Below are 26,294 nucleotides of genomic sequence, written 5' to 3' on the forward strand. Positions count from 1 at the left end.
CAGGTGTGGGGTGCTCTTGGTGGGGCAGCAGATACTATGATGTGGCTCTGGGGGCGAGAGGAAATGGTCCTGCCAGGTGGCTATACTTTGTAGGATGGAGCTGTATCTCTCACAGAGCCGCGTCTCAGAAGAAATGATCTTGATTTCCAGGACCTAACATGAGGCCGCGGCGAACTACATCAGGAAACTTACGTGTCTGCAGGTTGCCAGCGGGGTGGGAGACTCCAACTCACACTGTGGGTTGGACCAGCGCGAGCACTAGCTCTGCAGGAGACAGCTCCCGCCCCGGCCGCGTGGCCCCGCCTCCAGCCTGACCTGGGGTGGGCGGAGCCCCGGAATTTGCCGTCGGCCCGCCTTGCTCGCCGGCAGCCAAGGGGAATACGGAGGACCCAGCCAATAGGAAGGTGCAGCTGCGGTCCTGTCGGCCAATCGCGGGACGTGTAGGGGGTAGGCTGGCGTGGCGCTGGCTCCAGGGGTATGGAGCGTCTGGCGCGTGGACAGACTGTCAGGTGGTTGCGGAGACGGTAAGGTGGGGCGCAGGGCAGGTCAGAGGTCACGCGGGCGCCCGGCTTTCCCCGGGCTCCCCGGATGGAGGGCTGGCCTGGGAGCTGGCGCCGGGGCCAGTATGGGGCATGCGGGGCGCCGAGCGGGGCGGCGAAGGGCGGCACGGGCTGTGAGGGCCTGGGCGCGGGGTCCAGATGGAGCCGCATTATTCGAAGGAAGACCGAGAGGAGGGCGCCGGGAGCGGGGGGCGGGAAGGAAACGCCAGAGGTTGCAGCGGCCTCACCCCTTTCCCTCCGCGGCCTAAGAGAAATGGCCGAACCCCCGGCCGGACCAGCCGCGGGGCCGGGACCCGTGATCGACGGTGCGCTGACCCCGTTTCACGCCGCGGAAGAGGCCGACGGCCACGGGGCAAGGTCCCCGCGGCCGCCTTCTTATCTGCGGAGACCTGGCGCCCCGTCCGCTCCCTGGGCCTCCCTTCGCCCCACTTCAACAAAAGAATTCATTTTACTGCAGCCGACATCCAGGGAGCGCCTTCGTGTGAGGGGCCTGGGCAGGCCGCTGAGTACTTGTGTGTAGATTGGTTTTAGGGCTGTTTGTGCAGCCTCCAGGCTCCAGGTACCTTTGTAGGGGGCATTATTGCACACGGTATGTGAGTGGGGTGGCTGCTCTCCATCTGTTTGGTTTCATATGTCCCTGCTTTTAAAGCTATGCTAATTTTTTTGATGTTATTACGCCTTTGGGTTCCTTTTCACTTGGTTTCCCCAAATTCCCTTCATATATCAGATTATTTCAAAGAGCATCATTGGGGGAGAAGTTGAGGAACCTGGGCTTGGATTTTCCTGTGTAAAGTGAAGATATTCTCGTATCGTCCACTGCTTTCAAAGGAGCGTTATGAAGTTAAGGGAATGTGACATCTCTTTAAAGTGAAATGCAAAAGCAAAAATTATATGGAAGGGGAGGCAAGAGGAGACGGGTTTCCAGAGGTCATAATTCTAGTGAGTATTGGTGAAACCAGGGGACACTGTGTTTCTACCTTGACTCCAGTGGAATCTGAACCCCGACTAGTTTGCAGCACTTCTTGGCTCTGTAAACCTTTGAGCAAGGTGCTTAGCCTCTTTGTTCTTTTGTTTCCACATGTTTAAAATGGGGATTGATAATATCAATCTTAAAGAGTTGGTGGTGAGTATTAAATGTGTTAATACCCTTAAAGTGCTTAGGACAATTCCTGGCATGTAGGAGTTTTATTATTACCTACAAGTGCCTTCTTTCCCCTAAAAGATTCCACACTAAAAGAATTCTGACCTTATTACTTATCCTTGTTCAAAATCCTGTAAGCCTATTGCCAATGAACCCTTAGGCCTGTTTTCTATCCACATCATTCATGATCTGAGGCTATAGTATAATTACGTGTGACTAAAGGTTTTCTGCTGGGTGTTTATTTTATCATTAAATAAGGTTGGAAACTTCCTCTGTACAGTACTGGGTCTGTCTGTGATAGCTGTGTTGGGTAAATGAAAACTTCTTTGACTGTTTAGTTTTTCATTGGATGATATTTCATTTACAGTCTTGGCCTAGACACAGTTTTTTTTGGACCCAATACCAAAAAGGCCATGATTGCAGCATTCTTGGTTTCTCATGTTTCCGGGATGGCTGGGACTTGGGCGGGGAATTTCTGGACAGCCTGGCAGCATTTCTGTTAGTGAATGGGGAAGCTTGACACAAATCTAATCTTACTCTACTATTAGGAAATCAGCGGTGACCCCTTGGAATACTCCACAGAGCTCCTAAGCAGCTTTGGTTCAGTTTTGACTCAGTGAAGTAAAGGTTAGAGGTTAGAGAGTCATATCTATTGATACAAAGCAGCATCTTTTCTATTTGACTTTTAGTGCTAAGAGCTTGGGTGGGTGCTGTGGAATCAAAGACATCTTTATTCCCTGTTTCCTTACTGTGTATGTCTGCTGCCGTACTTATGCCCTTTCTGTGAGCTTAAAAGTCCCTCTCAGATTCTCTTGGTACTGTCTGGAAGGCTTTAATGGAAGACTTTTTTGTCTTCCAGTTCTCCCTTTCCAGGAAAGCTGCTGTTTATATAGGTAGCATTACTGGGAACTAATCACAAAATGAGAAACTTTGAGTTTACTAAAAAGAACATCGCTTACCGCACAGTCTGCTGGCCTAGTTTGACTGAAGTACACATAGCGTAAGTTTAGTTATTTAGCTTTGGAGTAAGACAGTTTAGTACTTGTATAGGATTGAAAGTTGGATGTTGGCTTGGTGAGAGTGGAGGACAGTGTCTTTGTGAAACCTCTGTGCTTTAATAAGGACAGGGAGTGACACCTTTAAAGAGTTGAGTATTTGAGGCAGAAAGGGAAGCCTTTTGCCTTAATATTGTCATCTTTATCATGTGAGTCTCTCTGGTTTTAATAAAATATTTTGGAAAAGAAGGCAGGGAGCATTTGACTGTACCGAATATAAGGAGTTAGAAGTCCTAGATCCTTGTTGTCTCACCCATCCGATGCCATTTATTCTTTTGATAATTTAACAGACATGTATTTAACAATTAACATTTATTGGCTCCTGGAGACACAAAGACAAGCCCTCCAGGTATCATCAGGAATATGGATATAACAAAACAACAAATATGTATTATGAGCTATAATAACATCAGAATGGAATATAAAGCAGTTGGCCAGGGATGATAAAAATATATTGTCTAATTCCTCTTCCACTTTTTAAAAAATTAATTAATTTATTTATGGCTACGTTGGGTCTTCGTTGCTACGCGCGGGCTTTCTCTAGTTGTGGTGAGCGGGGGCTACTCTTCGTTGTGGTGCGCAGGCTTATCATTGCGGTGGCTTCTCTTGTTGCAGAGCATGGGCTCTAGGTGCGCGGGCTTCAGTAGTTGTGGCACGTGGGCTCAGTAGTTGTGTCTCGCGGCTCTAGAGCTCAGGCTCAGTAGTGGTGCACGGGCTTAGGTGCTCCGAGGCATGTGGGATCTTCCCAGACCAGGGCTTGAACCTGTGTCTCCTGCATTGGCAGGCAGATTCCCAACCACTGCACCACCAGGGAAGTCTTCCACTTTTAATTTAAGGTCCGAGTAACTTACATATTTTAGTGTAAGGACCAGTTCCCAGTAAAGACTTAAATTAGGAAATTAGAGTTCTCAGGTTTGTCTTTGTTCTTATTGCTAGTAGGTCATCTTGTGTGGGTTTTTTTTGTTTGTTTTGGTCCCATTTATCACTAACAATCAAGTGTCTATTAAAAGTCCTAGGTAGGGCTTCCCTGGTGGCGCAGTGGTTGAGAATCTGCCTGCCAATGCAGGGGACACTGGTTCGAGCCCTGGTCTGGGAAGATCCCACATGTCACTGAGCAACTGGGCCCGTGAGCCACAATTACTGAGCCTGCGCGTCTGGAGCCTGTGCTCCGCAACAAGAGAGGCCGCGATAGTGAGAGGCCCACGCACCGCGATGAAGAGTGGCCCCCGCTTGCCGCAACTAGAGAAAGCCCTCGCACAGATATGAAGACCCAACACAGCCAAAAATAAATAAATAAATAAATAAACAAAGTAAACAATGCGTTAAAAAAAAAACATTTAAAATTCCTAGGTAACGAAAGGAGGCTACAAGTTAACTATTGAAATTGTAGCGGGTTCCAAAGAGCAGAAGGAGACATGTATGAGGCTGGAGAATCTTATATGTATTGTCTGTCTTTACAGACAGTTTTTCTTTGCTTTAAGCAAAGAAACATTGAGGAAGATATGTACTTAAAATTGTTAAGGTCAGTCTGCATTGGGGGGCCAGTATCTGTCATTGGAATAAATAAGTTGAATGTACTCTAATGATAGTCTTTCTTCGCATTTGCCAGAACAGCTACTTAAGCAAGTATAAGGGCAAAACACTTTTTTTCTGAGGCAAGAAGTGGGTATAGACTGATTTAATAGACTTTCTTACTTCATTGTAAAGATGTCTTTGAAATTTTCACAGAGCTTGGAGTTGTGTTCCAGAGTAGATGTGTCAGGCCAGGAGGCCAGGTTGGGCCGCCAAAGGGAAATGCAGTGCTGTAAACTTCGGGTTGGGAGGAAATCGGGGGAAGCCTCACACTGTGAGAGTTGGGAGGAACAAAGACCAAGCTATAGTTTCTGGAAGTAAGATATTAGTGACCCTGACGTGTGAGCAGTCAAGGAGATTTGAAGCTGGCTAAGCCTCAGAGCTCTGAGCAGAGAAAGTGAAGAGCTCTATTTAACAGGTATTAATTGGGCCCTTCTAATTCTGAACTTTCTGGTTGATGGGTGATATTGTTGTCTAAAAGTTCAGTACTTCTTGACAGCCTGGCCACGTTTCTCCCCACTGTTATCGTCTTTGACACCCAGGCAGCCGGTTTTATTATCAACTGTACTCTTCCTCCCCTTATCTTACCCCCTCTCTCCTCTTCTTGCTGCTTAAGATTTTTTCTTTCTCTTCTTTCTTTATCATTAGATGTTCTCCATGTCAGGTTTTCCTTTCAACCATCAAACAGATTTTCAAAAGTCTAACTCAGGTCGAAGTAGCAAACTTGATGCTGAGCTGAAATTGTAGTTCTCTGGTAGACTAAGGGAGATGTCTACAATTTTGAGATTATTACTATGGAATACAAAGTCAGTAACATGAACAGTCTGTCTCAGTGGCCATTGTGCCAGAGAGAGAGAGGGGATCTGATGCGTGTTAAGCACATTGTACAATAGCAGCACTGTTTGTACTTTATAAACTGGGTGTGCTTGTGTGACTTTCAGCTTACCGAAATATTACTCACTTAGGTAAGAGGATTAGAGTTTCCAGGCCTTTTTCTTAAACTAACACCAGAGGGGCTTTTCGCTTTGTTCTTATGTCAGGAAGTAGATGTAATCTGTCTCCAACTTTTTTTCATTTTGTCATTTTATATCAAATTCATTTTAATGAGAGAAAAATAGGATTATTTTTTATCCAAATTGAAAAAATAATTCCAAACTTCACATCCTCAATTATAATTTAGAAATTCACATGGCTTTTCTAAGCTGTTTCTCTCCCATCATCCCCAATGGGGGCAAATTGAGTTTTGGAATTAATTAGATGTATATCCTGATGGAAAGACGTGGAAATTGGTGCTTCTTTATTGACCTGGAATGGAAAAACAGAGGAAGTAATAATTTCTCATTTTAAAAAATGGCTAGTAATATTCCTTATTAAAATACGTAGGGTTCAGACATCAGTTAGATCTGTTTGAACCACTGAATATTTCAGTTTTGTTGACTCCCAGTCATCAGGGGCAGGAGTTCACCTTCATGAAGAACATCTTGCACAGTATAGATGTTAGATTAACAGTCATGATTTAGTAGGAATATCAAGTGCTTTAGCCTTAAAAGTAGACCTTTAGAGAAAAGGGAATTTTAGAAGAATCTGGAAATCTTTACATTTTCTTCAAAACAAATGGAATTCTTTTTTTATCACAACTCCTTTTTATTCTCTAATGAACAACTTGGGTATCACTTTTTAAAGCCTGTACATCTGGCAGTTTCCACTTTGTCACCAGCATGTTGCTGGCACTGAACGTTGGCTGAGGAAACATCAAGAGGCAGAAGAGATGGCTTTGGCAGTCAACTTTAAACATTCCTGTTCCCATTTATCTAATCAATTGATTCCATGCACACTTTTCTAGTTGCCTTTATGAAACTTCTTTTCCTACTTAATGTTGTCTCTGATTTTATTTATACAAGGTGGGGGGAGGAAAAAAGGGGAGAGGAATTAGAGGACTGTTCAAAGACATTCCTCTCCAAAACTTAAAATTAATTTTAGGGAGACCTTTGCAACAGTGAACACAGCTCTAAAATCAGTGAAATGGTTTGGGGTGCCTTTGCTCTCTATAGGAGAATTTTATAAGAAAAAAATTAATTTAAATTTAAACTTCTTTTTAACCATAGGGGGAAAATGTTTAAGTTGAAGTTATATATGTACTTTTAAAAAAAATTTATTTATTTATTTATTTATTTATTTATGGCTGTGTTGGATCTTCGTTTCTGCGCGAGGGCTTTCTCTAGTTGTGGCAAGTAGGGGCCACTCTTCATCGCAGTGCGCGGGCCTCTCACTATCGCGGCCTCTCATTGCAGAGCACAGGCCCCAGACACGCAGGCTCAGCAATTGTGGCTCACGGGCCTAGTTGCTCCGCGGAATGTGGGATCTTCCCAGACCAGGGCTCGAACCTGTGTCCCTGCATTGGCAGGCAGATTCTCAACCACTGCGCCACCAGGGAAGCCCTATATGTACTTTAATACTCAGTATTTCATACTTTCTTGGTGGCAATTTTAAAAACTGATTTGGGCTATCCAAATTGTTCTTCCAGACTTCTTGTAAATGCTAAGAGAACACATGGAATTATTATTAATTAAATGTTCGGAATTTATTATAGCTAGTATGTGTTTGGGGGGGTATAATTTTTTATTTTAATATAATTTCAAACTTAAAGACGAGTTGCAAGAATATTACTAGGGAATAAATGCTTTCAGGATAAGGTGATATGATAGTAGTAAGCAGCAGGTGCCTTGGGGGAACATGAAAGAGGGCCGTTTAACCCAAATTAGGGAGTCAGGAAACACTTTCCTGAGGAGAATTTTTCTGATTCCTTGCATTCAGGTGAAACTTCCAAATCACAATTTCAGAGCTTGGTTGTTTGCGCACCAAGTCAAAGTAGTAGTAAGTTAAGCTTGAGGCCATATATGCCTGCTAGCCAGAGGGCTTCAGATCTCTGATTGTCCATTGTGAAGCTTTATCAGAGAGAACTGATACGTCCCTTAAGTGTTCATTGAGAAACTGAACGTCCCTGAGGTGTTCATTGAGAAACCGAGTAAACCTATGTGACCTTTACGTTTTAAAAAAATAAACAATACAGGTACATGGTAAAAAAAAAATTTTTAAGTGCAAAACTGTATACAGTGTATATTCAGTGAGAGGTCTTCCTTTTGCCTGACCTCTTTTGTTCTCCCCCACTGCTTCCTCTTAGGGACGGCAATACCAGTTTTTGGCATGTCCTTTGGATATCGTCTGTACATGTATGTGTGTATTCTCTCTCTCTCTCTCTCTTTTTTTGCTACGTAAATGATAGCATGCTGTTCTATAAACTGGGTTTTTAACTTCACAGTATATCTGGAGATTGTTTCCTATTAATCCATAGAGATCTGCCTTATTTATGGTATTCCATCCTATAAATGTACTAGGTTGTTTCAGTCTTTTTACACTACAAACAGTGCTGTGGGAAATATTCTTGCACATACTTCCTGTGGGACTGTTTCTTTAGTATGCATTCTTAGAAATGGAATTGCTGCGTCAAAGGATATGTAGGCTTTTGACATTTAGACAAAATGTAATTAGCATTCTTGTAAAACAGTCTTACAACTTTTGATAAGGAATCGGATAAAACAGTTATTACATTGAACCATGAGTGCCATTTTTTTCCTGCTGTCGATTGCTGTTGAGAGGAGGAAACTTACTGGCTTTAAGAAAAGGTGACAGTGGTTGGGGATGAGCTAGAATATCAAAGCAGTGTTAATCATAGTTATCAGAGTACTGCTGGGTTGATTCTTGTTGCTTGTATCTCCACTTGATCTTTTTCTTTTTTTTTTAATTTTCTTTTTCTTTTTCTTTATTTATTTTTGGCTGCATTGGGTCTTTGTTGCTGCGTGTGGGCTTTCTCTAGTTGCGGCGAGCGGGGGCTACTCTTCGTTGCTGTGCGCGGGCTTCTCATTGCGGTGGCTCCTCCTGTTGCAGAGCACAAGCTCTAGGCGCGCGGGCTTCAGTAGTTGTGACACTCAAGCTCAGTAGTTGTGTCTCGCGGGCTCTAGAGCTCAGGCTCAGTAGTGGTGGCGCACAGGCTTAGGTGCTCCGAGGCATGTGGGATCTTCCCGGACCAGGGCTCGAACCCGTGTCCCCTGCACTGGCAGGTGGATTCTTAACCACTGCTCCACCGGGGCAGCCTGATCTTTTTCTTAACGTAATTAAATGACTGAAATGACCTGGTGGTGTGGTCCTAGAGAGCAGAACTGTCTTACTGTTAACTTACTGCTTCCATATGGTTGTTAAATTTTCATGGAGACTTAAATACTGTGCAGCACACCAAGCATACTGACCCTCTATTCCCTGCCCTAGTTAGTTATGTTCTCTAGACACTATAAACAGTGGAGTTCATAGTTTGTTGACTCAATGTTTTGATGAGAAAGTTGGAATCTAGGGAATTCCCTGGCGGCCCAGTGGTTAGGACTCGGTGCTTTCAGTGCCGGGGCCCTGGTTTGATCACTGGTCAGGGAACTAAGATCCGGCAAGCCGAGAGGTGCTGCCAAAAAAAAAAAAATGTTGGAATCTAGAATCATTTTCTCTCTTGGAATAATATATTTCTGAGATTTCACAGAGAAGACCAGACTTCTTGTATTTTATCGGCTCTGTAAGTAATTATGGGAGTAATCACTTAAAATACTAATAGTAATTATTAAAAATTTTATCTTGAGATATTTCTGTTTAAAATTATTTAACACCTTTTCACATTTCAGACTTGGGGAAAAACACTACTATCTCAATTGTTTGTTTGTTTGTTTAAATAAATTTATTTATTTATTTATTTTTGGCTGTGTTGGGTCTTCATTGCTGCACGCGGGCGTTCTCTAGTTGTGGCGAGCGGGGGCTACAATTCATTGCAGTGTGCAGGCTTCTCATTGCGGTGGCTTCTCTTGTTGTGGAGCACGGGCTCTAGGCGCACGGGCTTCAGTAGTTGTGGCACGCGGGCTCAGTAGCTCTGCGGCACGTGGGATCTTCCCAGACCAGGGCTCGAACCCGTGTCCCCTGCATTGGCAGGTGGATTCTTAACCACTGTGCCACCAGGGAAGTCCTGCTTTTTAAATATAAGTTTTAAAGGCCTGTTTTGGATAGGAATCTTACTCACATGTGTTAAACACTTCTGTGCCTTCTGAAACAGGATATCAGTCATCACTACAAAAGTAATCTAATTGAATCAGTTCTTCGTGAGTAGGGCTGCAATTAGAAACTTCAGTTATTCTTAATAATAATATAATGTTAATATTCTTATAAAAAAAACCACTGTTAATGCTTTTTTGCACTTCTTCCTATTTTAATTAATTAATTAATCTATTTATTGGTTGCAATGTGCAGCTTACAGGATCTCAGTTCCTCAACCAGGGGTTGAACCCGGGCCACAGCAGTGAAAGCCTAGAATCCTAACCACTAGGCCACCAGAGAACTCCCAATAATAATATTCTCTTTTTTGGCGGGGGCGGGGGGCATGGTGGTGCTCTGTGTGGCTTGTGGGATCTTAGTTCCGTGACCAGGGATCGAATCTGCACCCTTGGCAGTGAAAGCACGGAGTCCTAACCACTGGACCACCAGGGAATTCCCAATAATATATATATATTTTTAAAATTATTTATTTATTTGGGTACACCGGGTCTTAGTTGCAGCACGCGGGATCTTCATTGCAGCATGTGGGGTTTTCTAGTTGCGGCGTGCGAGATCTAGTTCCCTGACCAGGGATCGAACCCAGGCCCCCTGCGTTGGGAGCGTGGAGTCTTAACCATTGGACCACCAGGGAAGTCCTCCCAGTAATATTCTTCATAATAATATTCTCAGAGCTGATTGAAGTATAAGGAAGTTGCCTCATATCAAATAGCCCAAGACTTTCCCTGTAACAGCCATAGTCCCAGATCTGATTTGTGGTTTCTAGTTTATTGTGTGTTATCCTGGCTTCTTAGAATTATATATAAAATAAAAGTAAAAAGGCTCTGAGTGGGGCCTAGGAGCTGTGCTGTGATTGGAATCCAAGTGGCACTGCTACTGAGTGGTCGGATGTGTAAATCCCATTTAGGTGAGGTGCTGTTGTAACTGGCTGAAAGAGGGGTTGGATTTAGTCAGTAGTTTTGGGATCTGTTGGCGAAACCATCTGGTGGCTCAAACTCTGATAGGAAGGACGTTACTATTGTTCATTATAACAAGATACTTGATACTGGTGACTATAGACATGAAAGATTATGTTTTCCAAATTAGCAAGTGGTGGTATGTTTTACATTCCAGAAGATAGATGAAACCTAAAACCCCCTTCAGGTCTTAATTCTGTAATTTTGCAAAATATGTACAGAATATGTTGATAGACTATCAAAGAAAGTAGAGCACTGTTCAAATAGGGGCAATAAAGTTACAATAGTGGAAAAAGACTATTTAAGTAGTAAAAGATAGCTAAGGGGAGGCTTCATCACTTTTTCAGTAGGATAGTTGTTATTGGGATTTAAGGGGAGGCAGTTAACAATTAATACTACTTACCTTTCCCTTTCTAAATTTGGAATCAACTGAGAAATAGATTCCTTAATCAGTAGATCAAAATTTTACAAAATCAGCCTTATTGGTGGGGTTGACTAGAGAATATGCCATAGATCTGTGGCCCAATGGGCTTACTAATATTCCCCTGCCCCCCAGTTAAACTTAACCCAATAGGATGCTGGACATCTGGGATACCTCCTTACCCCCGGCCCCCCCTCAGGCTGCTTATTGCTGAGGGAGAGAAGTGCAGGCATGCTGCCTTGTCCTCCTGGTGCCTCAGCTCTCCTTGAGAGCCCAGGAGGGGAGGGCCATAGTCCTTAGTTTCTTCTCTCAGTTGTTGAAGTGTTGGGGAATGAGACCTGAAACCTTACAGCTGAAGTCTCTCTTCAGGGAAATGTGAGGCTGGGAAATAGTGACCCTCCACTTCTACTACCAGTGTGCTGGTGAGGTGCTTCCCCTTCCCCCTTTCCAGAAAATTGAAATATGAGCTTAAATTGTTAGTTAGATCAAAGAGAGTTATAGATCTCTGTCCTTAAAAACTCATCAAAATGGGGTGGGGGGAGTCAGTCTTTTAAATATTTGGGTTAATCTGGAGGCAAAGGCAGAGACTGGGTAATTGCCTAGCAGCCTCTCTGTGGATGCTTATTAAAAACTATTTGCCCACTTCCCTGAAATACCTTTTGCTTCAGTTTGGTTTTGAAGTTTTGCCAGCAAAAACATGATTAAGACTTTTACATTTTTTATTAAATATCTCTTAATCATAATCTGAAAACTGTAATTATTTTCAAGGTTATCTAATTCAGTAGAACAATTATTCTTTTCACATAGTAAGGGTTCAGTCATACAGAGTAACAGAATGCTGGTTCTGAACTTGTTAGTTTTAGTTTGTTCTTGCTAATTCCTCTCCCTCTCTTTTCTCCTTTCCAGAATCTTATTCTAAGAACTCAGACACTCAGGTATCCACCATGGTGTTGGATCCTGAACAGAAGACACCAGATGGTAATTTACAGCTTTGTGTTATTGTCTAATTTTTATTTGGAATTAGGCTTAAGCCAGTAACAGAAATTTACCATATTGTCCTTCTTGTCTTCTGTTCCAACAAAAATTGTCCCCATCTCCTCTCCCCCAGCCAACAATATCATCATGGAGACCTGCTCCATTCAGAGGTCACCACTTGGTAACTTAGGCTGTAAATGAAAATGGATTTATAACCACAGAGACTTGCCTCATATCTTATTTCCAGTTCTGAGATGAGCTAAGATTAGCTATGAGTTTGGTTTCTATAGCTGTAATGCTTGTAAAGGCAGTATTATTTGCAGACCTGGCATAAAAACTTCTAGAGTGCTTTGTCTGCTCACAGCACTTCAGATATGCATGGAACAGTAAAATACTGAGCCAGCACCTAATAGTGTATTTAATGAGACTTCTTAAGTGCTTTGACTAATTCTTCCTGATTTTAAATTTCTCCATTAGAATTTCCATTCCTTTTCTGTACATTTCCTCCTCAGTTCAGTGCCACTTAAGGTGAAGTGGGTCAGTTCCCTATAGAAAGCAAGCTTTTGTTTTTCTGATTGGATGTTGCAAAGGTTTCTTGGAAACCCTGAGATTAGAGCTTTGTGGTTAAAAATAGCCATTTGAAGGCTACAGCAAACTGGGCTTTGTATTAGCCCTTTTCTCCCAGACCCTCCCCCTCCCTGCATTTAAAATTAACTGCAAAATGTAGGACTAGGGAAACACTGATGATTAATCTGAGATGAGCCCTCTATCAGGAGGGTGACACCTCCCCCTCCCAAGCTCTTCACTGCAGGCCTTAGTCAGGAGGGTTCCTGTTTGGTGGTTTCCCTGCAGCTTCAGATTTTAGCCTGAAATGTGGCAATAGTTTGCAATTTACACATTTTTGGAGGAGCCTGATGGAGGTATAATGTACAAGGATGATTCTTTGAGTAAGTCCTACCAAATAATGGGGGGCAGGGAGGAGGAGAGAGGGGAGGGTCCCACTAGACTGACCTATTTCCTTCTAAAAGTTAGGATTTTAGGTTACCAGTGGGACTAGTCTGGGGATGTTATTTAATACATTGAGCCCTAGACATCACTGTTTTTAGAAGAAAATGAAATGGTTCTAAAAATTGGCAAGTGGGAATAGAAGTGTGAAAGTAGGGGGAAACCATTGTGAGATTCATGCTGAAAACTGATGTAGAGCTGAGTGACTGGGGAACAGGGGTGAGAGGGAGCTTTTTTATCATAAGCGTTTTTGTACTTCTCAAATTTTCAGCCATGTGAACATATTGCCTATTCAAAAATTAATTTATTAAAAATATAAATAAAAATAAAGTACTGGAAATTGAGATAGAGTCAGGTTGATCTTGTGCATTTAGGTATTAAAAAGGTTTACTATCAGCATTTCTAAGGATGAGCTGTTAGTGTATTTTGTTCACTTTAATTCATTTCTTCTCAAACCTGTTAATTCAGAAGATGCTTCTGGAGACCACGGGGACCCTGCCAGTCTTGGGGCCATCAACCCTGCCTACAGTAACTCCTCTCTTCCACAGTCCTCTGGGGGGCACTCAGAGGAGCCCTTCACCACCTACTTTGATGAGAAGATCGCCATTCCTGAGGAGGAGGTTAGTGACAGGTCCTTGGAGGAAAACATTATTATCTAGGGACAAGCTATGAGTGGAAAGTCTGCTGGACAACTCCAGACCAACAACTTCAGGTCTAATTCTGGCATGCAATCTCTGAAGACTGAATTTTTTTTTAATTTTTATAAATTTATTTATTTAATTTTTGGCTGCGTTGGGTCTTTGTTGCTGTGCACGGGTTTTCTCTAGTTGCGGCGTGCAGGCTTCTCATTGCGGTGGCCTCTCCAGTTGCAGAGCATGGGCTCTAGGCACGCGGGCTTCAGCAGTTGTGGCATGAGGGCTCAGTAGTTGTGGCTTGCAGGCTCTAGAGCGCAAGCTTACTAGTTGTGGCGCACGGGCTTAGTTGCTCCGCGGCATGTGGGATCTTCCCGGACCAGGGCTCGAACATGTGTCCCCTGCATTGGCAGGCGGATTCCCAACCACTGCGCCACCAGGGAAGCCCTGAATTTTTGTAATCAGAGTAAACAGAAACTGATAAGGAAACTGAGGGCCTTGAAAAACCCGTTGCCAAGTTGAACTAGTGAGCATTTTTTCATCAAGAAAGTATGAATTCCATGTTCCCTTTTTTACAGTGCCTTTTGTCCTATTTGGGTAGTGGTTGTGCACAGAGGTACTGATATTATTGCTTGGGTTTTAGAATGAAAGGCTGTTGGAAAGAGCAGGTAAGAGAAGGCCTCTTATTTGGACAGAGAGGTGGCCAGCTTATTGATGAGAAGTGGATAAGATGGACGTGAAACTTGGGCACACCCAGTATCCAGCTTCCTAAATGTTCTTATGAAGCTAATATTGCTGCTTTATATGTGACAAAATAATAGATAAATTAGATCAGCAGGTTGGAGGTGATAATCATTTTGATCTGTTTTCCTCTCTTGTACAGTACTCTTGTTTTAGCTTTCGTAAACTCTGGGCTTTCACGGGTCCGGGATTTCTTATGAGCATTGCCTACCTGGATCCAGGAAACATTGAATCTGATTTGCAGTCTGGAGCAGTGGCTGGATTTAAGGTGAACATCGAGTCCTACCCCTTTCCCTTTTAAACACACGTAGCACACGACATCCTTGTCCTCTCCTCTTTCTGTTGGATGTGAACCTCAGTGGCTACATGCTGATACTTCATTGGCTGTGACACTTAAGTGAAAAGTACTTTTCCATCTGTTTTTAAATTTTACTTTATCCACATAGATGGTTTTTTATTTTATTTTACCCACATAGTTTCCTTGAACAAAGGAGAAACTGCAGAGGGGAGAAACTAAGGCTCAGAAAGGTGCAAGGTGACCTAGCAGGTTCTGTGCAGAACATGATGCAGAACTCAGGTCATTTGATTCCTGACCGGGGCTCTTTCCTGAACGTAGTGTTTCCCATTCACATTGCCAAACAACCAAACAAAACAATCCCAGTTATCTAATGAGTGTAATGGTGGGATTTTGTTCTTCTCTAGTTGCTCTGGGTTCTTCTGATGGCCACCATCGTGGGACTCCTGCTCCAGCGCCTTGCAGCTAGACTGGGAGTGGTCACTGGGCTGCATCTTGCTGAAATGTGTCACCGTCAGTATCCCAGGGTGAGCAGTGTTTGTCTGTTACTCATATCATAGGTGACTCTGTGTCTGGCAACCTGTGCTGGCCCCCTTGTATACTGAAATAGTGGAGGATGTAGGGATCCGTGGCCCTGAGACTGGGAATCCCAAGGGAAATTCTATAGCTCCTCTTGTGGCTGACCCATGTTTCTGTGCTCTTTCAAAGTCTAACATGAGATTCACATTTCCCAGAAAGTTTCCTTAGAAAAATTCTGTTTGAGTAAACATTTACCTTTCACTCTGCCTTTTGGCATCTAGCAGTGCCCAGTTCACAAAGGGGCAGGGGTATTCTGTCTAAGCACTTTCATTCATACATCCATAGTATGAATACTATTCATACATCCATCACTTTGCATTATGCATATTTTCTTTTTTGTTTGTCTTTGCCATAAATTTGAAGAAAGTGAGTTTTTTCCTTTTACTGCAAATTATATTAGGCAGGATCTTTGGATTTGTTAATAATGATTTTTCAGTTTACCTTGACCCTGGAGTTTACACTGTCCTCTTTAGTTTCCTTCTGGATATTTTGGGCCTTTCTTGCTGCTACCTAAGGCAGGAATGGATGGACCCAATGTCTGGCAGATAGCTTTAAACTGGCCTGATCTTTAGATAAGTACTAATCTACCTGCAGTTTGTCCTAAATGTTTAATCTCCTTTCCTGGCTGTGAGAAAGTATCCTTACCTGTTTTTTTTTTTTTTTCTTATAAGCTTCTCAAAAACAAAAACAAAAAACAAAACAAAACAAAACCCTTGATAATTTATAATTTCTTTTAGCTTCTCTTTCTTCATGTATCTTAGCAGTTGTTTTTTGTGACATATTTTTTGGGTAGTAGGTACCTGGAGGTGTTTTTTTTTTTTTTTTCCTGGCCTCAGTGAGCCAGCACTATTTAATTGCTTTCTGCTGGATTATTTGACCAGATTAGTTCCCAGATTTTCTTATAGGACACCCAATTCCAACCACTTTGCCCCGAGTCCCTTTGCATATTTGTCTTTTTTACTTGCTTGTGCATTACTACATTAAGGATGACTCCAACCTTTTCATGCTTGTTTTGTCTCTTCACCTATGGTCAGGATAGATATTTTCTTCTGCAGCATTTCTATTCTCTCCTGAACAATATTTTGACCATCTTAGCATCCTCATTTTCCCCTAAGACTTTTAGGATTGTTTTCAGGCAAAAAATTAAGTGGAAATAATGGATGGAAATTCCGTTCTTCTGTCAAGTGGAAAGGAAGGAGAAAAAAATTGGAGTCAGCTGCTGCCCTGACCTTGACTAACAGACTCTGCCACATAGAAGCAGCCTGGTCTTCTCCAGCAAGGGGCCAAGTGGAGCTGAGTTCTGGTACTTTATCTCTAGACCGAAAGCTTTTAAAGGACTGTTTATGGATCAGTGCCAAAATGTGAATTCCAAACTATGGGGGAAGTTCTTAGAAATGATTAATTAGAACCATATCTTTCTGCTGTTTGGTGTTTAGGTTCCACGAATTATCCTGTGGCTGATGGTGGAGTTGGCTATCGTTGGCTCAGATATGCAAGAAGTTATTGGCTCCGCTATTGCCATCAACCTCCTCTCTGTAGGAAGGTGAGGGGTTTTTCTCTAGAAAGTAATCAATGTTTTGCTAGATTTCCAAGCAAGTGTAAAAACAAAAACCCAACTCATTTTCAATTTTCAAGATTCAACTCGAGTATCAATACTTTTTCTGTGGAACCTTTCTGTAACCACCTTCTCTCTTGGCAAATGTAGGTTCTGTATCTTCCATGTTCTTATGTTGGGTCATGAGACCCAACACACCCTTTATTATCCAGGGTGTGGCAGTGTGTATTACAATTAATTTGTATGTCAGTTTATCGCACTAGACAAGTGAGCTCCTTGAGAGATAAGACCCATACTTTTCAGCTTTGTATCTTGGATGTCTGAAATAGTAGACAAAGTTTGAATGAATGTGTTATTTTACTTGGTGCTGTGCCTGGCCTCCTGCCACTGTTCCCTTTTCCCCAAGTCCTTGCTCCTCCAAGTGTTGTATAACTGGAGAGCTGTTGGGAAGAGAGTGTTTCTCAATGTTTCTTTTCTTTCCTTTAATCTCCATTTCTTATCTCTGACCTAGGGTCCCGCTGTGGGGTGGAGTTCTTATCACCATTGCAGATACCTTTGTATTTCTCTTTTTGGACAAATATGGTAAGCAGAGTGGGAATGGAGGGGTCAGTCAAAGCAGTCAGCTGCTTTCCATCACGTGGCTGATGGGGAAGTCTGCCTTCTGTGAGCTCACTGCTGCATTTTCTCCCTTAGGCTTGCGGAAGCTAGAAGCATTTTTTGGTTTTCTCATCACAATTATGGCCCTCACATTTGGATATGAGGCAAGTGTTACAGGCTGTTCATTAGCTTTTTAAAACAATTTTTGTTTCCTTTTATTACAAAAGACAGTATTTGTTAACAAAAAACCAAATTCAGTCCTGGGCAAATTTGGAAGGAATAAGAGGTAGCAAAGACTAGTGTCCAGGAAGGCCTGCAGGGACTCCTAGGTCAAAAATGACTAGAATTTCTAGGACTTTCCAGACTAGACTCCCTGGTTCCAAGTTGGCCATCCCAACAACAGAACAGCCTTGGAGAGGGTTAAGGAAGGGATTGCAGGGTTATTCTTGGCTGTTACCTTAGAGGGATTCTGTTTTTGTTCATCCTGGTTGATAATAACTGCAGCTTGGACTTTCTCTGTAATGCAGCAGTTAATGAACTATAGGGGATATAGTGCATGTTTCCCGGTTTGTCCCCCAACCCAGATACTCCATTGGGTTAACCCTAACCCTACTGTTATATGCACCTACAGTAATAGCACCTTTTTATGTCCAATTGTTATAAACTGATTTCTGCTTATTGACCTAGCTAAACTTTTTTTTTTTTTAATTAATTACTTTATGGCTGCGTTGGATCTTCGTTGCTGCACATGGGCTTTCTCTAGTTGCGGCGAGTGGGGGCTACTCTTCATTGCGATGCGCGGGTTTCTCATTGCGGTGGCTTCTCTTGTTGCGGAGCACGGGCTCTAGGCACATGGGCTTCAGTAGTTGTGGCTCACGGGCTCAGTAGTTGGGGCGCACAGGCTTAGTTGTTCCACGGCATGTGGGATCTTCCTGGACCAGTGCTCGAACCCGTGTCCCCTGCATTGGCAGGAGGATTCTTAACCACTCTGCCACCAGGGAAGTCCTTGGCTTAGCAGACTTTTAAAAATGCATCTACTCTGTGAGTAGATGATATAGCTTGGTCTAAGGCTTCCAAGAGAAATGCCAAACCAGGAAAAAGTGTGTATGAGAAGTGTTTCTGAATGAGTCTCAGCAGACGCTAGTGGCAAACATAAGTGATTTTTATATACATAGGTGAACACAGAAGCCTGATTAGTGTGGGTAATCAAGAATTGACTCTGTATTCTTGGGTGTGTCTCACAGGAGTTACTGTGAAGCTAATATCAATAAGGCCCTTAGTAGCCATTTTATTTCTTTAGAGTATTAATTACATTCTCTACACATCTATTTTGTTTATCTAAAATATGATGTGGGGGCTTCCCTGGTGGCGCAGTGGTTGAGAATCTGCCTGCCAATGCAGGGTACACGGGTTCGAGCCCTGGTCTGGGAAGATCCCACGTGCCGCGGAGCAACTAAGCCCATGTGCCACAACTACTGAGCCTGCGCGTCTGGAGCCTGTGCTCCGCAACAAGAGAGGCCGCGATAGTGAGAGGCCCGCGCACCGCGATGAAGAGTGGCCCCCACTTGCCACAACTAGAGAAAGCCCTCGCACAGAAGCGAAGACCCAACACAACCATAAATAAATAAATAAATTTATAAAATATGATGTGAAATATCTGGATACCCCAGTCCTAAATTCTCTGACCTTGTACTGCTTGGTTTTTTTGGATGGTTCTGTATTCCTCATTTCCTATGTAGTTGTTGATGAAGGGGTTTAAGGAGTAAAGGTTGCAGAGTGTTCCCTAGCACTGTGTTACTCCCCTGGTCTCATATTCCAGTAAAGGCTAATAGCTGTTCGGTTGGTATGTAGTATGTTACAGTGAAACCCAGCCAGACCCAGGTCCTCAAAGGCATGTTCCTGCCATCCTGTTCAGGCTGTCATACCTCACAAATCGAGCAGGCTGTGGGCATCGTGGGTGCTGTTATCATGCCACACAACATGTATCTGCATTCTGCTTTAGTCAAGGTAAGCAAGACCCACATCTCAGTGGCCTGTGTAGTTCATGGGATCTTTTCCTTTGGTTGCAAGGGACACACACTTAGTTTACAACTGTTAGAGCCCTGAAGGAGCAAGATGTTTTTCCACAGTTGGACTCCCCACACTTGGACTCTGTTTTAATCACCAAGGTGACCAGAGATAACTGACCCCATAAAGAAGGGACTAAAGTCCTTCTTAAAAGGTCTGAAGGTGTACCGTGTCTCTTGTGCTTAAATCTCAAAAGCCTGCGTGGCCTCGTGGAGGTCAGGAGGAAAGAGCCCAACCTGGCTTTTACCAGTCAGTCGAACACAATAGTTTGCTGGGAGATTCAGAGACCTTTGTAATTAAGGTTATCTACCCCTTAGGTCTGAAATCAGGTTGTTTTTGTAGGTCAGTGGTTCTTGCAGCCACAGTAACTGAGAGCTCAGCAGTCACTCGGTCACTTTTCCCTGTTTGGGGATGTGTGGTATCATCAGAGGGTCATGGAGTTCTTACTCAGTGAACCAGGATGTAAGGGGAGTCTCTCACATTTCATGTGGTCAGTTGTTTGCCCTCTAGGTCTTTCAGCTGACTCCAAACTCATGAAATATTACAAGGAAACTTGTTCCTACTAGTCAAAAAAATGACCATTGCTGTTATCTCTCTAGTCCAGACAGGTAGACCGAGCCAATAAGGAGGAAGTTCGGGAAGCCAATAAGTACTTTTTCATTGAATCCTGCATTGCTCTTTTTGTTTCCTTTATCATCAACGTCTTTGTCGTCTCAGTCTTTGCTGAAGCATTTTTTGAGAAAACCAACAAGCAGGTGGTGAGTAAGCCAGGGTCCTGGGTGGTAGTGAATGTGAGGGTAAAGAGGAGGCTGGATTGGGGTAGGAAAAGGTGACAGTGACTTAGAGCTCAGGGGAAATGGATCTCAAGCCTCAATGCTGCTCCCTAAATCACTGCACTAGTCGTGGTTTACAGTCTGGGGGCTGTGACCAAGCCTAGACCCATCTTTCCAAGCTTTTGACAGGGAAGGGAGCTTGCCTCGGACAAAGATTGCTTCATGCTGTTACTAGTGGCTTCACGCCTGTTTGGCTCTTTGTCATCCCCTTTTGTTTCCTGCTTACCAACTACTAGCCACTTGCCAGTTCTGCCATTTGGTGATGACAGGTTGGGAGAAGCCAACAAACAGAAAACAGAAACTGTGGCTAGATAGACTGTCTTGTCATTTTGAATTCTCTATCATCTTGATTCCTGATTGCCTATCTAGTTTTGATCACTACTTTGTTTCTTATCTATAGGACCTCTGACTCCTGGCTCTGCTTTGACTAAGGACTCCCTATTCTGGCTGTCCTCTCATATCTGAAGCCTTCTTAAGGGCCCTCGCCTCCTGTCATCATTTAAAATGACCCAGCCTTCATGTATTACCATGCACACTCTAACTCAGTAAATGTTTTTGATGGCATGGGGGTGTAGAAAGATTACGGAGGAAGACCTCAAGTGACATTGCAGCCCGTCTCTGCCCTTGTCACAACCTGTGTCCAGTGTCTTGCCTCCAGCATCCATCTCTTGGGTGACCTGTGTATAATCTGTAGGAGAGGGCTTCTTGTCTGGGTGCTGGCCTCAGAAGTAAAAGTTGTTCCTAAACTGCTTTGGTTCCAGGTTGAAGTCTGTAGAAATATCAGCAGTCCCCATACTCATCTTTTTCCTGACGATAACTCAACACTGACTGTGGACATCTACAAAGGGGTAAACCTATTCAGATTTCTGATCTTTGCTCCTGAATCAATATTCTTAGCATAGTATCTCGTCTTTTCTGTGGGTTCACTTCAGAGCTCAGCATATCTTCTCTGGAGTGTGTTTTTTTCAGAGGTCCAGATGCCAGACAAGCCTTTTGGGTTACGTGGAAGGGAATAGAAGATCAGCTGAAAAGATGAATTGTATCAGCAATTCCCAAACTTGTGTTGATAGTATATTGTTCTATAGGACGTTAATTCGGGTGACTAAAGAAAGTGTTCCTGGGAATTCCCTGGTGGTCCTGGCAGTCCAGTGGTCAGGACTCCGTGCTCTCACTGCCGAGGGCCTGGCTTCAATCCCTGTTCAGGGAGCTAAGATCCCATAAGCCGCACGGGGCGGCCAAAAGAAGAAAAGAAAGTGTTCCTAGTAAAGCGGTGGTCTTTACTGGGGCCTCTCTGTCCCTTTTATGCTGGTTACATTGTGAACCTCCAAGAGTAGAATATATAGTATGTAGCATTTCCCAAATTTATTTGAGCTCTCTCTTCATTCCTGTTACCATCTTGCAGAATAGGGTGTTAAGGAATTTAATTTGGGAAGTGTTGTGGACTTTTTTTTTTTAATAGTCAAGATATAGGTTGAGGATAAAGGCTTTAGGAGCCTAGAGAAGAGAAGGGACTAGGCTGAGGAGAAATAAAGGTCCCTCCAGCAGAATTTAGGTTGAAAGCATCTAGAATGAGGTCAGGACCTAAGTCTAGCTTCTGTTACAGTGCCCAGCACAGCACTTGGTATAGGTAGGTGCGTAGCCAGGAAGAGGGAGAAATGTCGCAGAGGAGTGCTGTTTGGAGTGTTGTCTCAGGTGATCTTTGACACAAACATATCTTTCTCCCTTGCCTCTCCCAGGGTGTTGTGCTGGGGTGTTACTTCGGGCCTGCTGCACTCTACATCTGGGCAGTGGGGATCCTGGCTGCAGGACAGAGCTCCACCATGACAGGAACCTACTCTGGCCAGTTTGTCATGGAGGTACCTGCTGTTTGGACTGGGATAGACTAGAGGAAGAGGACATTGCCCTTTTGTTACTTCTTAATCCCATGTATCTAAGGTCTTCCTGAACCTCCCCAGACGTTTTTCTGTGTCCTATTCCAGACATTCATCCTGCTTCTGTGTTTCCTTCTAGGGATTCCTGAACCTAAAGTGGTCACGCTTTGCCCGAGTGATTCTGACCCGCTCTATTGCCATCATCCCCACTCTGCTTGTTGCCGTCTTCCAAGATGTAGAGCATCTGACAGGGATGAATGACTTCCTGAATGTTCTTCAGAGCTTACAAGTGAGGAGGGAGCCGGGGAAACTCACATCCCATTGAGTCAGGCAGCATTTTGTATTGCCGTTAGTTGCCAAGCCTAGTGCTGCGTGCTGGGGAAAATTCAGAGGAAGAAAGAGGCACAGTCTTGGTCTATAGCAAATGCATATGAAATCCCTGACATCTAAAAGGCTTTTAGAAAGGGCTGGGTTTTTTTAAGCTTGGTTTTTTTTTTTTTTTTTTGAATGGGAATTATAAGCTATAATTACACATAGAACCCCAAATTATTGTTCATTAATCCAAGCAAACATTAAATAACGTATAGGACACTGCTAGATTTTATGGAGATTAAGAAGACAAGGCAGATACAAATTTTGTGAAGACACTATGATCATAATTGATGCTAGGTTAATGACACCTCTACAGATTTCCACATAATGCTCCAGCATGTTGGAATGATAGGAATAATTTCTCATGGAGTAGATGAGACAGGGTCTATGTTTCCCTTTTGCTAACAGTGCTACTCGGGGTGATACAAGGACCCCCAGTGGCCCTATCTGATCTTAGTTTTTTCTTTTCCAGCTTCCCTTTGCTCTCATACCCATCCTCACGTTTACGAGCTTGCGGCCGGTAATGAGTGAATTTGCCAATGGAATGTGAGTGTACTTCTCTTAGTTCCCCAAATATATATGGGGGAAGGGTATCTTCATCAAACAGGCCAGTCAGAAAATAAGTCATAGGGGAACGATATGCTTTGAGAGGTGATTGCTAAAGCTGCCCCCTCGGTCTTTGACTTAGAAAATGGAGACTGTGAATGTAACAAAGGAGGGCAAGCACAGTTTTCATTTCTGGGGGAAATTTTTCAGCTTTTAGGGCTTTAACTCTTTAGCTTCAGCCACTGAAGTTTAAAGCACCTGAATTCCATGTTAAATGATCTTGATGAGAAAGGCATAAGCTAATACCTTTTATATACATCTTTAAAGGACATGGTTTATTTGAAATGACTTGTTGCATCTCTAGGGACTCATGACTTTTTGCATTTTTAGGGACTTAAATAATAGGGATTATTTGACAGTGTTTTTTTCCCCTCTTTCTCCCTCTCATTATGTAACTTTGGCTCATTTAACCTAATCTGGGACACAAGAACCACTTTTCAGTTCATTTTGAAATGCCTCTTACTCCTGTCCTGTGTACCCCAAAAGACACAGTGTCTTCTTCTGTTTGTGGACAGGTTGGGCTTTGCCACCAATAATTGTGCTGTTTCTCTTTACAGAGGCTGGAGGATCGCAGGCGGTATCTTGGTCCTTATCATCTGTTCCATCAACATGTACTTTGTCATGGTTTATGTCCAGGAACTAGGGCATGTGGCATTGTATGTGGTGGCTGCTGTGGTCAGCATAGCTTACCTGAGCTTTGTGTTTTACTTGGTAAGTCCATTTGGGACGGGGCAGGGGCATATAGGTATCAGGGTGGTCGAGGCGTGGCTAGCACTCAGAAATGAAAGGACCTGAAAGAGCCGTTAAACCAGCTGCGATTAAACCGCATTTTTAACCGTAAAATTTACCTTGGTTCCTAAGAGTTACCATTTTTCTATTTCTGTCACTTCTGTTTGGTTTCCATTCTTAATAATTCCTAACAAGAGAGTGTAGTATGTTTGAAGAACTAAAAGAAGATCAGCAGTGTAGAAAGTAGAGAGTGGTACGAGATGGGATTGGAGAAGGGAGCTGTGGAGTGTGATTTCAAATCTTTGGAGGGCAGCACATGTGGGTTCACAGCCCTGCCCAGCTCTACTACTTAATAGCTATCCAATCAGGACATAAATAAATAGTGATAGTCTCTCATTGAGTTATTCTAGAGTTATTTTAAAGATATTCTTTTTATTTATTTATTTATTTATTTATTTATTTATTTATTTATTTATTTATAACTGTGTTGGGTCTTTGTTTCTGTGCAAGGGCTTTCTCTAGTTGCGGCGAGCAGGGGCCACTCTTCATTGCGGTGCGCGGGCCTCTCACTATCAGGGCCTCTCTTGTTGCAGAGCACAGGCTCCAGACGTGCAGGCTCAGTAGTTGTGGCTCACGGGCCCAGTTGCTGCGTGGCATGTGGGATCCTCCCAGACCAGGGCTCGAACCCGTGTTCCCCGCATTGGCAGGCAGACTCTCAACCACTGCGCCACCAGGGAAGCCCTAGAGTTATTTTTAAATGATGGTTATAAAATATAGCTACATAGAAAAGGAATGCAGAATTGTGTATACCTAGATAATCAAAAAAATTTTCAAAAGTCCAGAGTAAATTATGCAAAAATAGTAATAGTTGTTGTCTTAGGCTGGTGGGATTATGGATATATTCTTTTCTCTATTTTCCAGATCTTCTGTAACATTACTTATATTAATGAAAAGCAGCTACAGCAACAACAAATCCACCTCCCTATTCTACACAGGTTTCTCTGAAAAACACAGGAGTTGAGGATTAGGGACAGCAGACTTTATAACATGTCTGCTACAGAGAATGGCAGGGATGGAGGGTGGAAACCCACTGCTCATCTTTATAGCACTTACCTAGTCCCCATGCCAGCGTCTGCTACAGGTTATGTACTTGATTGAGAAAATCATTTTAGTGAATATTGAAAAATTATGCCCTGGATGGATATATCCCTTCTTTTTTCCTCCCCAGTAAACCATGGGCACGCTAAGATTATGCTGACCATAACATAGAGACTTATTCCAAGGAAACCCAAGTAACTGAGTATGTCCTTGACAGAAACTGTTTTAAAAATTTGCTGTAGAACTTAAGGGAATCCTTCCTTCGTGCAAATTGGTTATGAAGGTGCCGAGTTGTTCTCAGTCAGCCTGAGACTACTGAGATTGTTGAAGACCCATTTTTAAAAATAAATTTGTTTGTTTGTTTGTTTGTTTATGGCTGCATTGGGTCTTCGTTGCTACGCGCGGGCTTTCTCTAGTTGTGGCGAGCGGTGGCTACTCTTCGTTGCGGTGCACAGGCTTCTCATTGCGGTGGCTTCTCTTGTTGTGGGGCACGGGCTCTAGGCGTGCGGGCTTTAGTAGCTGTGGCGTGAGGGCTCAGTAGTTGTGGCTCGCGGGCTCTAGAGCGCAGGCTCAGTAGTTGTGGCGCATGGGCTTAGTTGCTCCACGACATGTGTGATCTTCCCGGACCAGGGCTCGAACCCGTGTGCCCTGCATTGTCAGGTGGATTCTCAACCACTGTGCCATCAGTGAAGTCCCTGAAGACCCATTTTTAAGGCTTAGGGCTGATTCTAGAGTGAATTACTACTGTTTAGCTCCAAAACGTATACTTACAGAGCAGCTCAGGAGACCATAGCAGTTGTATTGGCCAGCCAGTCATTCCCCTCATTGTGAGGAATGGGGTAGGGCTGAAGAAAAGTGGTCTTCAGGGAACTCTCCCAGCCAGCTAAAAGAAACAAACCAAACACAAAGCAGTAGGAACAGAGGGAACTCAGTATTGGAAATAGTATGGCAAAAGAGGTTTGTATCTGAGCAGTGCAATGTGGGCAGTCATGGGTAAGAGGGCTCTTCAGAGAGGTCAGTGAATGATGACTGTATTTTCTCTTTCAGGGTTGGCAATGTTTGATTGCACTGGGCATGTCCTTCCTAGACTGTGGGCACACGGTAAGCATCTCTAAAGTCCTGCTGACCGAAGAAGCCACCAGTGGCTATACTAAGTAAACACTGGATCAGTCTGTCTGTCTTCCGCAGGTAGCCATCAGAGCCAGTGTGTTGCTATGGTTTACTGTGTGAACATAGCCAAAAGTATGTGCTGTTGCACAGACTGCATTTAGGACTCAACTGTTTGTTGGGAAAGACTTTGCATATATGTTTGAAAGAAGCCATTATTTTTCTTCCTGACCTCCTAACCTGGGAACTGGATTAGGTAGGGTCCTTGAAAAGCTGACATCTGCTGCTCTCAAACAACACTAAACTCTTTAGCTGCCTAAGGGCCAGCTTGTTTTATCTTTTTGAGAGATAATCATCTATGCATGATTCTTAACAAGACTGACTATAT

General features: G+C 43.3%; 1 protein-coding gene across 1 annotated transcript in view; it reads left to right on the plus strand.

Annotated features, from left to right (window-relative positions):
- Nucleotides 1-413: 413 nt before the first annotated feature.
- Nucleotides 414-26,294, plus strand: part of SLC11A2 (solute carrier family 11 member 2) — a 35,174-nt gene continuing 9,293 nt past the window's right edge. Inside the window, exons 1-16 of the mRNA XM_007179358.3 lie at nucleotides 414-524; nucleotides 11,751-11,822; nucleotides 13,293-13,444; nucleotides 14,340-14,465; nucleotides 14,900-15,019; nucleotides 16,508-16,614; nucleotides 17,138-17,208; nucleotides 17,320-17,387; nucleotides 19,075-19,230; nucleotides 19,890-20,048; nucleotides 20,885-20,971; nucleotides 21,860-21,979; nucleotides 22,134-22,283; nucleotides 22,839-22,912; nucleotides 23,530-23,683; nucleotides 25,847-25,900. Coding sequence (XP_007179420.1) covers nucleotides 11,789-11,822; nucleotides 13,293-13,444; nucleotides 14,340-14,465; nucleotides 14,900-15,019; nucleotides 16,508-16,614; nucleotides 17,138-17,208; nucleotides 17,320-17,387; nucleotides 19,075-19,230; nucleotides 19,890-20,048; nucleotides 20,885-20,971; nucleotides 21,860-21,979; nucleotides 22,134-22,283; nucleotides 22,839-22,912; nucleotides 23,530-23,683; nucleotides 25,847-25,900 — 1,632 coding nt within the window. The 5' untranslated portion in view covers nucleotides 414-524; nucleotides 11,751-11,788. The remainder of the gene's footprint in view (nucleotides 525-11,750; nucleotides 11,823-13,292; nucleotides 13,445-14,339; nucleotides 14,466-14,899; nucleotides 15,020-16,507; nucleotides 16,615-17,137; nucleotides 17,209-17,319; nucleotides 17,388-19,074; nucleotides 19,231-19,889; nucleotides 20,049-20,884; nucleotides 20,972-21,859; nucleotides 21,980-22,133; nucleotides 22,284-22,838; nucleotides 22,913-23,529; nucleotides 23,684-25,846; nucleotides 25,901-26,294) is intronic.

The sequence above is a fragment of the Balaenoptera acutorostrata genome, chromosome 11, assembly GCF_949987535.1.
Source record: "Balaenoptera acutorostrata chromosome 11, mBalAcu1.1, whole genome shotgun sequence".
Taxonomy (NCBI): domain Eukaryota; kingdom Metazoa; phylum Chordata; class Mammalia; order Artiodactyla; family Balaenopteridae; genus Balaenoptera; species Balaenoptera acutorostrata.